The following is a 12,321-nucleotide window of genomic DNA, read 5'->3' on the forward strand; positions in this document are numbered from 1 at the left end:
AAGCGCGAGCTCTGAAACGCGAATTGTTGGACGTCGGCTGATGTGGAAAAGACCTTGAAGCCGTACAAATAGGGCGGATCATCTTATCAGGGCGGCTTTTCTGGAGGAATATGGCAGCGAATCATTATCACTGCGACGCGTCTCGTCGTTGACCGTGCTCCTTCTGCGTGCCGTGCCTTCCCACCGCGGCAGCTTCATGACTGCTCGACGCCTGAGGCAGCCTCTCTTCTCGTGATCAGCGACTAAACCAGCCTCAGCCAAGAATCCCTACTCCTTCAAACACCAAGAAACCGTCGCAATGAGGGTGCTTTGTGTGGCTGAGAAGCCATCCATCTCCAAGGCCGTTGCTGGGATTCTTTCTGGTGGTTCTCACACCACAGTACGTCCATCTCCTTGTCCCCGAGAAAGTCAATGCTGACCGAGAATGCGATAGCACAATACCCGAAACAAATTCATCAAAAACTACTCCTTCGATTTTGACTTTGGCCAGCGATGGGGCAAATGCTCCGTCACCATGACATGTGTCACCGGCCACTTGACCAACGTCGACTTTTCTCCAGAGTACAAGAATTGGAGCCATCCTCCGCCAGAGGCACTCTTCAATGCGCCCATCGTTACTAGTGTTTACGACGTGAATCCTCATATCTTCGCCGGCGTGATTTGGCACTGACTGGCTCCAGGACAAGAAATCGATTGCCCAGAACATAGAGTCCCAGGCAAAATTTGCCAGACTGCTTGTTATCTGGACCGATTGCGATCGTGAAGGAGAGCATATCGGTCATGAGATTGTCGAGGCTGCTCGAAAGGGCAAACCAGACATTGAGGTGAAGCGTGCGAGATTCAGCAATGTGGAACGAGCGTAGGCTCCCCTATCATATCCCTGTCTGGACCGAAACTGACTTCGACAGCCATGTTCTCTCAGCAGCCAGGAGCCTGGCAGAATTGGATGAGAAACAAGTCAATGCCGTTGCTACAAGAATCGAGCTCGATCTTCGCATTGGATATGCGTTTACGCGATTCATCACGAACAATCTCAGACCCCTAGGCGGGCCTATGGAAAAGTTGACTCTTAGTTATGGTATGCGGCCTACCATCAACATGCTGAACCCGTTGCTAACTGCTCAGGATCGTGCCAGTTCCCAACCCTTGGCTTCGTCGTGGACCGTTACTTTCGAGTCAAGAACTTTGTCCCGGAGCCCTTCTGGAGCATCAAAGTCGTGCATAACAGGGAGGGGAAGAAGGTTGAGTTCTCTTGGCTGCGCAACCGACTTTTTGATCGAATGTCAACAGTGATCCTTTATGAACGCTGCCTTGCCGCCAAAACGGCGACTGTCACCAAAGTTCAGGAAAAGCCAACGCGCAAGTTCAAGCCTCTTCCTCTCACCACAGTTGAACTGCAAAAGGCTGCAACAAGACTCCTCCGTATGAGTGGACAACAAGCCATGACTATCGCCGAAGGACTTTACAACAAGGGTTTCATCAGCTACCCTCGAACCGAAACTGACCGTTTTGATAGAGGAATGAACCTCCGAGCTCTTGTTCAGAAACAAACCCCTGATGAGAGATGGGGTACTTTTGCCCAGGGTCTCGCGAATGGCGCATTTCAACAACCGAGAGAAGGAAGACACGACGACAAAGCCCATCCTCCTATTCACCCTATTACATACGCGGCGCCGTCCGTCTTGAGTTTCGACGAGGGCCGGTTATACGAGTATGTTGTTCGTCGGTTCCTTGCCTGTTGCTCAGATGATGCCAAAGGTATGGCAACCGATGTTGAGCTTGAATATGGAGAGGAGCGTTTCAATGCCCACGGAGTCATAGTTCTAGAGAGGAACTATCTCGAGGTCTTCATTTACGAGAAGTGGAATAACTCAGCGGAGCTCCCCAAGTTCACTGAAGGGGAGCGCTTCCAGCCAACCGAGGCCATGGTCACAGAAGGAAAAACGACGGCACCCAACTATCTTACCGAAGCCGATTTAATCGCTCTTATGGATGCCAATGGGATCGGCACAGATGCAACCATGGCAGAGCACATCCAGAAGATCCAAGACAGGGAATATGTTGTTACGATTGAGCGATCAGGCCAGGCACCGGCAGATGACGAGGAGCCGGACGCAGCTCCGGCTGCAAGAGGAGGACGTGGACGTGGCCGAGGTGGCCGAGGACGCGGAGGACGCGGCGGGGCAACTTCTTCTGGTGGGCGAAGAGGTATCAAGGTGTTCGTTCCCACCCAGCTCGGTGTGGCATTGATTCTGGGGTTTGATCGAATGAACTTCGAGACGAGTCTCGGCAAGCCATTTCTCCGCAAAGAAATGGAACTCAAGATGAAAGCTATCTGCGAAGGTCGTACGAGCAGGGAAGTAGTGCTGCGGGAGAGCATTGCTCAGTACCGCCATGTGTTTATGCAGTCGCAGGAGAAGCTGGGGGTTCTGCGAACGGTATGTCCCCATCAACGACACACAAATTCGGATGGTATTACTGACGTTATCAACTAGGCGTGCCGCGAATTCGTCTTTGCTACATGAAGACTCGGGCCCTCGGCTCTTCAGGGCTCGTGGACCCTTGGTCAAGGCCACAATCACAACTCGGAACGTCGTGAATACTCGATGATATCGGCGGAGAACAAACTGCCGACTTGGGTAGCTGACGACATTTCGACAGCGTACCTGCACGCCCCATTGTCTCATTCTCATTGTGGACCGAGAGACTTTCTGAGACTCAACCCCGAGATCAAGCCTATCAGCCAGTAGGCTAATGCACACGCACGATCCCGATGATGTGATTTGAGCATCGTGACAATGTCGAAACATGGCGGCGGCATATATTCTACACCCCCTCAGTTGGGATGGAACTTGGCAGTGGGGGATGGTAACCGCAGGCATGTCCGAAAGCGTCGTGCTGGTGTAAGCACGGCAATCATCAGTTGACTAAACTCGGCAATAGGCAGGCTACGGTTGTGCGTCTACCACCTGGTTGGGACGAATGGACGAGGTCTCTTGGTGCGGAGGACCCGGAGCGGGATAGACCGGGATCGCCCACGGCACGGCGGAGCCACGGAGTTTCGCAATCCCCCACACAATGATTGTAGCCTCGGGCTTCAAGTGCGCGGGGCAACGGGACTATTGAGCGAACCCGTGGCTCTCGTCTGTCGGATGCGCGTGGCCCCCATGGCACCTCGTGTGGCTGGGGATGACTGGCCATGGGGAAGTCTATCGCCCAAGAGAGGCCCACGGCGCAGCGTCGTCCAACGTGGGGTCGTGTCAATGGATGATGGGCCACGCAGGCGCTCAAGGATGAATTCCTTGATTCGACAGAGCGTCAAAGAGGGGAGGTTTCGCAACCGGAGCAAGGCCGGATGCCTCCACCTCTGGGGAGCAGGAGCTGTTGGGTGACGATGCCGGCATCAGAAAACGGTTACGGTCACTAATAGTTACGGCATCGCGAACCCAATCAAAGGGATGCACACTGGGAACGTGACGGGTCGTACACTGGCGACGACTCTTGCTGAGGTGATCGAGACTGGAATCTGGCGCGTCTGGTATGACGGATTGCCCTTCGCGGCTGGGAAGAGTGGCATGCGAACGGTGGAAGTGCGCGATATTTGACCCGTGCGATGTGCCAGCAGGCCCATGATGGCATGGCCATTCAGACCTGAGCTCAGCCATCCATCACGATACGAACAAGGCGCCTGGGCACCGGAGGCCAGAGAGGTTAGGGACAAGGCCTGAGCTGACACGTCTGAGCGGTGGGAACACTATTACGGATGGGATTTGTCAGTCATGGCCTGGTATCGAGCGCGAAGCCGGAGCGAGATACATCATAATCAAGAGTCAGCTTGCGCGGATACCTAGGTACTTGGGGTCAAGATGTGGTGAGCATGATGAGGGTGTCCTATCTTTGGAAACTGATTAGGGCTACTCGTTGACCAAGCCAACGTTTACACCATCGGCTCGTGCACAAAGGGGGGCGAATCTGGACAAGAAACGGATACACAAATGACCATGTCAGAGAGGAACCGTACGAATTACTATCCATGACACGGTGCCACGGGAACACAGATGGCGCATGATAACAGCACACCCCCATCACGATGGACACGGGATGCGCTGCTGGAACACGGGAGGCTTGGGGTTCGCCGGCATCTTGCCCTCTCCGCAGGCTTCTAGCCCTACACTTGTGTGAAAAAGGTTTCTACCAGTACGCAGGTACGTGCAAAAATGGCACACACAAGAATTTCCAGAATTTCAGACTTTGCGAGCTTATTGCCATGTCTCGCAACTCCTTTTCCAGACCCAAGGGCCGACTAACAACAAGCCGGGCTAGGGCATGGCCTTGGAAATTGGCCCGGCTTTTAGCACGCCAGGGCCGTCACTTCTTTTGATATCCCCAAGGAGAGGGCCCCCTGGAACCTTGTCCTTGCGAATAAGTGCTGCTGGGTTACGGGCCCTTGTGGGTATCAAAAATCACAACGCACAGAAGAGAGGTGACAGAAAGGTATGTGCGTCAGGGGCTTTGCACCTCTCATATTGTGTCTCCTTTATTTCCCCCCCTGATCAGTCGAATGCAGTATTTTTGTGACCCGCTTCGCTGCTGCCGCTCTGCATGTCATGACGACGACCACGTTTTCGCGAGCATGATGGGTGTGAGTTTTCTCCATCAAGATCCCATGACGCCCATGACTTTTCGTTGGACTGTCTCTGGCAAGGCATCTTGAGAATCGGTGCCACCACTTGATGAATCAGCCAAATTAATCCTCCCCATCAGAATCCAAGCCCAGGCCCTGGCGGCGATGGAGGGCAGGAATGCTGGCCACCATCATCAGGTGGACGAATGTCGAATCGCTCCCAGCCGCTGTTGAAGCACTAACACCGGCTAGAGTCCAACAATCTTTCCCCAATCTCCCGGCCCCCGTGGTCTCGGGGGTGAGAGGCGTTGGCCTGAAAAAGAACATTGCCAATGTACCTCTTACACGCTAAGTGTGACACTGGTAGCAGAGTCGCGACTAGGACTAGCCCAGTGATCCCCAGACTTTGTTATGGATTGAAGGCTGAAAGACTTGGAACGAAAGAGCGTGCCCCATCTCACCGAGAGATCAGGGCCAGCCGTCGTCGACACGGGGTCCGCCTCCGGGCCCCTGAAGGAGCTTGAGAAGCACAATGACGATGCCGGTGCCGCATCGCAAAAGCGCCGGACACGGGCACTTGAGGCCCCCGTCTCCAGTCTCGGGCTCTTTGTCCAAGGCAGAGAGCACCTGCGGCCAGCGAAGCAGTCGGATGGAGCACCATGGCGCACATCATGGCACATATCACGGTGGTGGAATTCCAGCTCTCCCCTCCCCTCCGTGGGCCGAAAACCCCCGATGCCCGATACTAAGCAGGACCAGTAGATCCAGGGCTGGACCCGGGACCCTGCCTGCGTCTGCCTGCTTGCTTTTCTTGGACGAAGGTTACTCTGTCCGGAAGTCGTGCCGACATTTGATGCTCTCACAGTTGATGAGAGAGAACCGCGGGACTGGAGAAAGGGAGCCGTAGTAAAGAGCGCGAGCCTCGCAGTGGACGCTGCGCTGTGCTACGCTGGACTACACTGGAGCTCACTGGGGCGTGAAACGGCAGTTTTATTTCGTTTGGCTGGCCCGGCTGGCTTCCCCGTTGCGCTTTGGCTCGTCTCCCTGGACTACCGGCTCCTTGGGAATTGGAACCCACGATGCGATGGATCAGAGACAATGAAAACAAATTTTACATGGGCATCGCAAAACAAAGGGGAGAACCCCTCTTCGGAACGGGAAATGCAGGCGAGAGAATCATCTCGAACAAGACCAAGGAAATGCCTGACCTGGCTGATGACTCTTGCTCGGCTTGGTTGGGTTCCAGTCATTCAGTCCAAGGCTTCCTTTGATCCTGGGACCTGATTTCGGATTAGAGCACACCCAAGCATAGCATCAGGAACCCGGTGCGTGTCGCATTCCCCCCCTTCAACCTTATCAGTGAGCATGCCTCTTGCTAGGACAACGCCCCTTTAGCATCTCCAAAACACGGGGGAGGATGAGGCCGCTTGACCTCTTTGGGCCGCGGCGCACCTGTGGCTCTCGCTGAGAAAACGCATGTGATTCGCTGGCGCATAGTGGCGTGCCCATAGTGACCAAGTAGGCACCCCAATCGCAAATCCACACCTACCTCCTCCAACAGATTCGCCCCCCCGTGCCCCAGGACTGCGCCTATCGCTACCTGCACCCAGCACACGCACCGCCGTGCACACCTGGCAGCGCTCTACAGCAAGTGGGAATGAGTGAGAGCAGGTACTTCCAGGGCACTGGCACTTCCATTTCGCGATGCTGCAAGTACGTACCCGACGACTCACACGGGTTCACCTGCCCTTGGCCGGCCATGTACTTGTATCCGACCTTCGCAGCTCCCAGGCACCCTCCCTTTTCCTTCTCTTCAAACAACAACAACACCAACTAAGGAACATCACGATTCGTATTAGAGTCACCTGTCACAGTCCAGATCATCGCGTCAGCTCTGCCACGCCTGCCATACTATCGCCTCGTCGTTCGCAACATTGTCTTGCCAGCGCTCCGTCTATCCGGCTTCTGAACTAGGTACGTACATATCAGCCCGTCCTCGGTGACTCAAACCACCACCGCGTCGCCCATCATGCCCACGACTCTTCCTCGCTCCCGCCGACTCGTGCGTCGCAAGGATCGCATCGCATTTCTGTCTTGTTGCCCGAGATCTCATGCGCTGACCGTCGACTCCCTCCCTCAGACACTCTCGTTCGGAAGCGCATACACACAAGACCGAAATCCGGTAATCATGGCTACCATGGCAGCGGCTTCTCGCGATATCCCCCAGGCCTCCTCGAGCCGAGACAACTTAACTGCTGTAGCGGCTCGGAGTGTCCCTGCGACTGTGACACGATCTCAACCCCTCCCTACTCCCCCCAACTCCATCTCTCCCTCCCTCCCGCCTCACGGGCTCAAGGCGCAACTCCAGAAGGCCAAGCTTGACCCTATCGACTCAGACCTGGACCTTCACGAGTCCTCGGACCACGGCCGGTCTGTATCGCCTGCCCTCGAGGCGTCGGGTGCCATCACCAGCTCCCTCCTCGCCCGATATCACCTGCCAGAGATCCTGCTCAACTACGGTCCCTTGGCGATCCGACACATTATGGGATACCTGACCACCTCGGTCCCCGGGTTCTCAGGGATCCCCCCAACAAAGGCGAGGCGACTGGTCGTGGGAGCGTTGGAAGGTCGGGGAGGCGAAGGAGGTGGACTGGCTGGAGAGGTGGAATTTGAAAAGGTGGGATGGGGACGATGGGATGCCCGCCAGCGAGGACAGCCGGCGCGACACCGACAGGGAACGCCCCCTTCGTCCTACGGAGCAGGCATCCCCATCTCCAAGAACGGCGGTAGAGGACAGGATCGGGCCCGACTTATGGCGTCTTCGAGCAACGGAGATTCGGTCAACTTCTCCCACGATGATGACCACGACATCTCCATGATGGAGCATGAGGCGGACAAGATGTCCATGGACGGATACGCGTCAGCTTCGTGCTCTGAGGCTCCGGAGGACGACGTCGTCATGAACGACGACCCTGAGGATGCGACCGACGACGAGGACTGGGCAGCGGTGGGGGCCGCTGCTCTCCGAGCCGAGTCCTACCCCAACCAGGCTGCGGCCCAGACGGACCACGGCTTCGTTTCTTCTTCTGTATATACACCAGGTGGACTTCGCTCCTTCTCCGCCAGCTCCGGCATGGCGCGCCCACCTCAACCAGCACATATCGACTTTTCGGCGTTGGCGGGTACCTCTGACGCACAGGAGCGGGAGGCCGTCGAGGCCCTTCTGCGACTCGGTTCTGTATAATACCTCTCTGCATGCGTGGCGTTTGGGGGCTTCCGGAATTTGGCTGAGGGCATTCATTCGGTTTGGGTTGGCTGGGCCCAAAAAGGAAGGCCGTGTCGGCCTAACATGATCGAGGCGGCGACCTCTAGATCACAGCTCACTATCACGATGACACGGTTCTTCGAACGGATTTCTGGGTTATGGGCTTTTATTTTCTCATCGGTTTCGATTCTCGGCGTCTTGGTACTCGGCGGCATCCTGTCCTTTGGGAGGCGGATGATTTTTCGTCGGCTTTGGGGGGGAAAGTCAGCAAACGGCATGGGTCATTCAAGGTTTCAACGCTTGGGTTAGCCCCAGGCACAAACCTTGAACGCGGGTCTTATTATTTTTATTGAGGGGATACAAGTCATCCAAGGCAGATATGTCTTGGCTCTCTTGTTCTTCCTGTCGCTCCAAGGGAGCAGTTCGATTCTTGGTGGTCCCAAGGGACTACTCATGCTAGGAGTTGGACTCCTGAGCGACACGACAACTCCCTCGATGGGAAGGGCTGGTCTCTGAGGTTGCGTCGTCTCCTTGGGGCATTCTTTTTTACACATACCCGGTTACCCGAGCCTGGCTTTGAGCATCCACAAGCAGATCCTACCACTTCAACATGGCATTGTGGAGGACTATGACGACAGATATTTTCATGCCTTGGTGGGCAGTTGCAGCCAGTTTTTGCAACCTTCTCAACTATTTGTTTAATTACCTTTGAAGGGGATTTGGGGCGGGCGAGCCAGCATCATTAGATAGAGGAGGATGAAGATGGAAAGGGGGAACACATTGGATGAACTTGGTACAAGACATGGATATGATATCATGGCTGGAATCAAAAGGAGCTGGACGCCATCATGAGCGTGCCCCTCAAGTCTCGAGTGCTAAGAGCACATGCAGAGACAGACAAAAAGGAGTAAAAGCAGCAAATTGGTGAATGGAGGATTAGGTAGCTTCCTGGTCGTTAGCATTCGAAGCCCCGCCAGCTTTGCAAATGGAAGTCTTGATCTTTCTTTCCCGCAAACCAGAGTCGATGTTGAATTGTGATGGCGATTGCGTGATATGATCTTGGCTTGGTGTTGAAGCAAGCAAGCAAGCTAGTCGGGGCAGCCGAAGGATGCTGCGACGTCGCCTCCGGTTGGGGATATCATGTTGGGGACAAAGGTTGTTGTGGCGATTGCATGACTAGGCCGTGAACTGGCGGTCTTGAAGGGATCACATGCTAGAGCTTTGTTGATTGGCTTCGTTAACATAGGGTAGATGAATGAACAAGGTGAAAAGAATTGAAGATGTTGAGAGATGGAGAACGAGTGGTGATGCGGTGGAAGTCAGTCGATGTGTGGTGCCGATCGACCATCACGTGATGATGGATGGAACCATGACTTCAGATCTCGCACCGGCACTTGACGACACTTGTCCAACAAGCATCGGCATCTCGTATCAGGAGAAGATTTTGTTTGCTGCTCCTGGTCTCACCAACCTTCCATCATCTCTCCATGATAGGGCTAGATCATCTGAGGATTTGGAACCCGATCCTCGTGCGAGTGCACCCTGCTAGATTGGGCAACGACGCAAAGAGTGAGATGATGCCGGTGAGAGTAAAAAGAAGAAGACAAAACAACATGGATCCCCCTTTCTTTGGTCTGACAGGTGAGGTATGGAGGATATCTGTTCATGGATACACACAACATCACCCGAGAACAGGATGATAAGCAAGTCTCGCTAAACCCCCGCAGATTGCCTGACCCGCGGGGCGCCATGGCCGTCGGCGATGCTTCGATGGGGAATATCGGTGCTTCTGCCTTGGGAGGGCAATCGTCCAAGAGACTGGGCATGCGAGATGACATGATCTCAGTGCCGGGCAGAGTCTTCTGCTTGGCCCCAAGAGGATGCCCAGACCTGGGCTGAAATCATTACGACTCGGCCGTCTCCCGATGGGACGGCAGATATCGGCCAAGAAGGAGAAAGGAAGGTACTGTAAGGTCACCGGAGGGGGGGAAACCAGGGAAGGGCATCCGCCTCCGCCGCACGCCGACAGACATGAACTGACCGAAGGCTGGGCGATGAGTGCCCAAGGTCTTGGCCACAAAGCTTGAGCAGTCAAGCTTATTGTTTGTACGGTGGATAAAGTGCCCCCATGGTCCTCCCTTTTACCTTGCACTGCCGCGTTGTCGTCATCGCACCCAAGACTCTTGGCGGAGGAAAGGAAAGGGGTGGGCTTGCGGAGAGGAGTTCTGGGCGTTTTCTTGGAAGCTTCTTGGCCCTCGTTGGGGATTGGACGAGGGGGGGAACTCGGTATCCTGGTTGCGGACCGTGTTGCCAATGGATGGATGGGAGAAGGTCTTGGGTGCTGACAATGGTCGTGAAGGTCTAGTGACGAGATTACAAGCTCCTTGGCGTTGAGGGCACTGTGGCGGCAGTCTGTTTCTTTGCTGAGCCATGGTCAAACCTCGTGGCAAAATACCCCCAGACACATCCCAGTCGCTGCGGCCAAGACAAAGGATGAGGCACTAATAGACTTGGGAGAATTCTACGGAGTTATACAGTGTCTCGGAGGAAAGGGGCTGGATGATAGAGGATTTAATGAAAGAATGAGGGCTTGTTGAAGGCTTCAAGATTGTAATGTTTGTTCTAGTTTTATACAAAAGTGCCATATATGTCAACGAATACTTAGTATCCATTCTTAACCGAAGTTGTCTTTGAGTTTTCTTTGGACCGCGTGGCAGTCCCCGGCACCCCGGGTCCCCGGCGATACTCTCGGGCGCCCGACCGAGTCCCTGCTCGGCGCCCGGGGGGAGAGCGGATGCCGTGTGTAGGGATAAACAACGTGGCATTTCTCCAACGGGCAGGTTCTTATTAGAGCGTGGGATAAAGATGTCTTGTGTGATGAGTTCAGAGATAATAACCCAATATTCCATATCTGCGAGATATATCACGTCTTGAACCTCGGTGGTCGGCTCACAATACTGTTTGAAAACGGCATCGCGTATCACGAGTTTACCGAAACGGTTATCGAAGCATGGCGTTTCCCAAGATTGGACTACAACAAAGTCCGCATATTTATGGGGCATCTCGGATGTTGCAGGGAGAATACTCCGTAATATCGTGCAAAAGCGTGCGGTTTAATATGGAGTAGGAGCAATTTACATCGTCCGTGAAAAGCGGAGGGATGGGGAAGATAATGAGGGGAGGGGGCCTGCAGGTCAGATGCAGGTCGCGATACGTAACAAGATGTCAGGATTTTTCAGGAAAGTTTTCGCGTAGATGTGAGATTGCTTGTATTGTTATTTGCGCCTTTTCGGGGCGCCTCTTGTTTGCGGCTTGTAAATAAGCCTGCTGACCCTAGACCAGAGAAGAAACGAGCAGGCAATAGGATCAAGAGGGGGAGAACAGACAAAAACGTGGGCTTGGGGCCGCTTGGCTGAACCCCGACGATCGGCTACGTTCCTGGAACTCAACTCCCCTCGTGAGCTTGGCGACGAAGGAGAACGAGGTCTTGGCCCAGGTGCCGCCAAGCATCTTGGCTCTCTTGGCAGGCTGGGGCCAAGAGCGCTTGGGGCTGGCATGAGAAAGAGGGAGGCCTCGGCGTCTGGCGGAAAGCTTGACTGCAGATAGCAGAAGGCATGCCTTGGCTTGCTTGGCTGCTGTTGCGAGTCGTGTGGCCGCCCCCCCGGGCTTGGCCCCAGAGTCAAGTCATCTGTGTGTCAGATATTGTGATTGCTTTGGGTGAGTGAGCTCATTGTCGTGTCCCCGTGCGAATTTGATGGCTGGGGGGAGGGGGGCTTCTGTTTCCTCTTTGAGCATGTCGTCTTTTTGGTTTGCAAAGCTTGATTAATCACATTTTGTTAACCTGATGCTTTCCATCATCTGCCACAGCTTTGAAGAAGGGAGGGGGATTGGAGGGGAGAGAGAGAGGCATTAGCCGTTGCAGACGGGGGGGTGGAAGGGTTTGGTTTGGCCCGGGCTGGGCGCTGGGCACCAAGAACCAACAGCTGCAAATACCGCCCGAGGGGACACATTTTTCGCATCAGAGTTGACAAGGCTCTGGCCGCGTCCCTCCCTGAACCAGCCTGAGATGAAAGGCGGTTGGATGCGGCGACGTGCCGCCCAGGAGCAGAAGCAGGAGCACGCTACTGGTGACGATCTCTCCTATTCGCTTTGAGTTGAGCGCTGGGCTGCTGCCACCGGACTTGTCAGTTCCCCGGTAGATCCGGACGCATGCACTAGCCGGGCGGTTCATAATAACCCTCTATTCATTGCATTGCCAATATTGCACAAGACAAGCCTCGCCTCGTTGTGTTGCCGCCCATCTCAGTCTTTATCGCTGGACTTCTTCGGGTATATCCCCCGAACGCCCTTCCATGCTGCCACACACACAAACACACTCACACACGCACACCCCTCGGAAATCCCAATCGCTCAGGTGACGTTGGCGACCGAA

At 54.8% G+C, this 12,321-nt stretch overlaps 2 protein-coding genes across 2 annotated transcripts; both read left to right on the plus strand.

The window, feature by feature from the left end:
* Nucleotides 1–298: 298 nt before the first annotated feature.
* NCS57_00631200 (DNA topoisomerase) lies at nt 299–2,525 on the plus strand (the record flags this gene model as incomplete). The annotated part of the gene is made up of 6 exons (XM_053056204.1): nt 299–379; nt 434–631; nt 681–859; nt 909–1,078; nt 1,126–2,438; nt 2,496–2,525. 6 exons carry the CDS (start codon nt 299–301, stop codon nt 2,523–2,525), a joined length of 1,971 nt encoding a protein of 656 aa, XP_052915159.1.
* A 4,128-nt stretch (nt 2,526–6,653) lies between these two features.
* NCS57_00631300 (uncharacterized protein) lies at nt 6,654–7,868 on the plus strand (the record flags this gene model as incomplete). The annotated part of the gene is made up of 1 exon (XM_053056205.1): nt 6,654–7,868. The coding sequence occupies one exon, from the start codon at nt 6,654–6,656 to the stop codon at nt 7,866–7,868; it is 1,215 nt and encodes a 404-aa protein (XP_052915160.1).
* Nucleotides 7,869–12,321: the final 4,453 nt, after the last annotated feature.

The sequence above is a fragment of the Fusarium keratoplasticum genome, chromosome 4 (genome assembly GCF_025433545.1).
Source record: "Fusarium keratoplasticum isolate Fu6.1 chromosome 4, whole genome shotgun sequence".
NCBI lineage: Eukaryota > Fungi > Ascomycota > Sordariomycetes > Hypocreales > Nectriaceae > Fusarium > Fusarium keratoplasticum.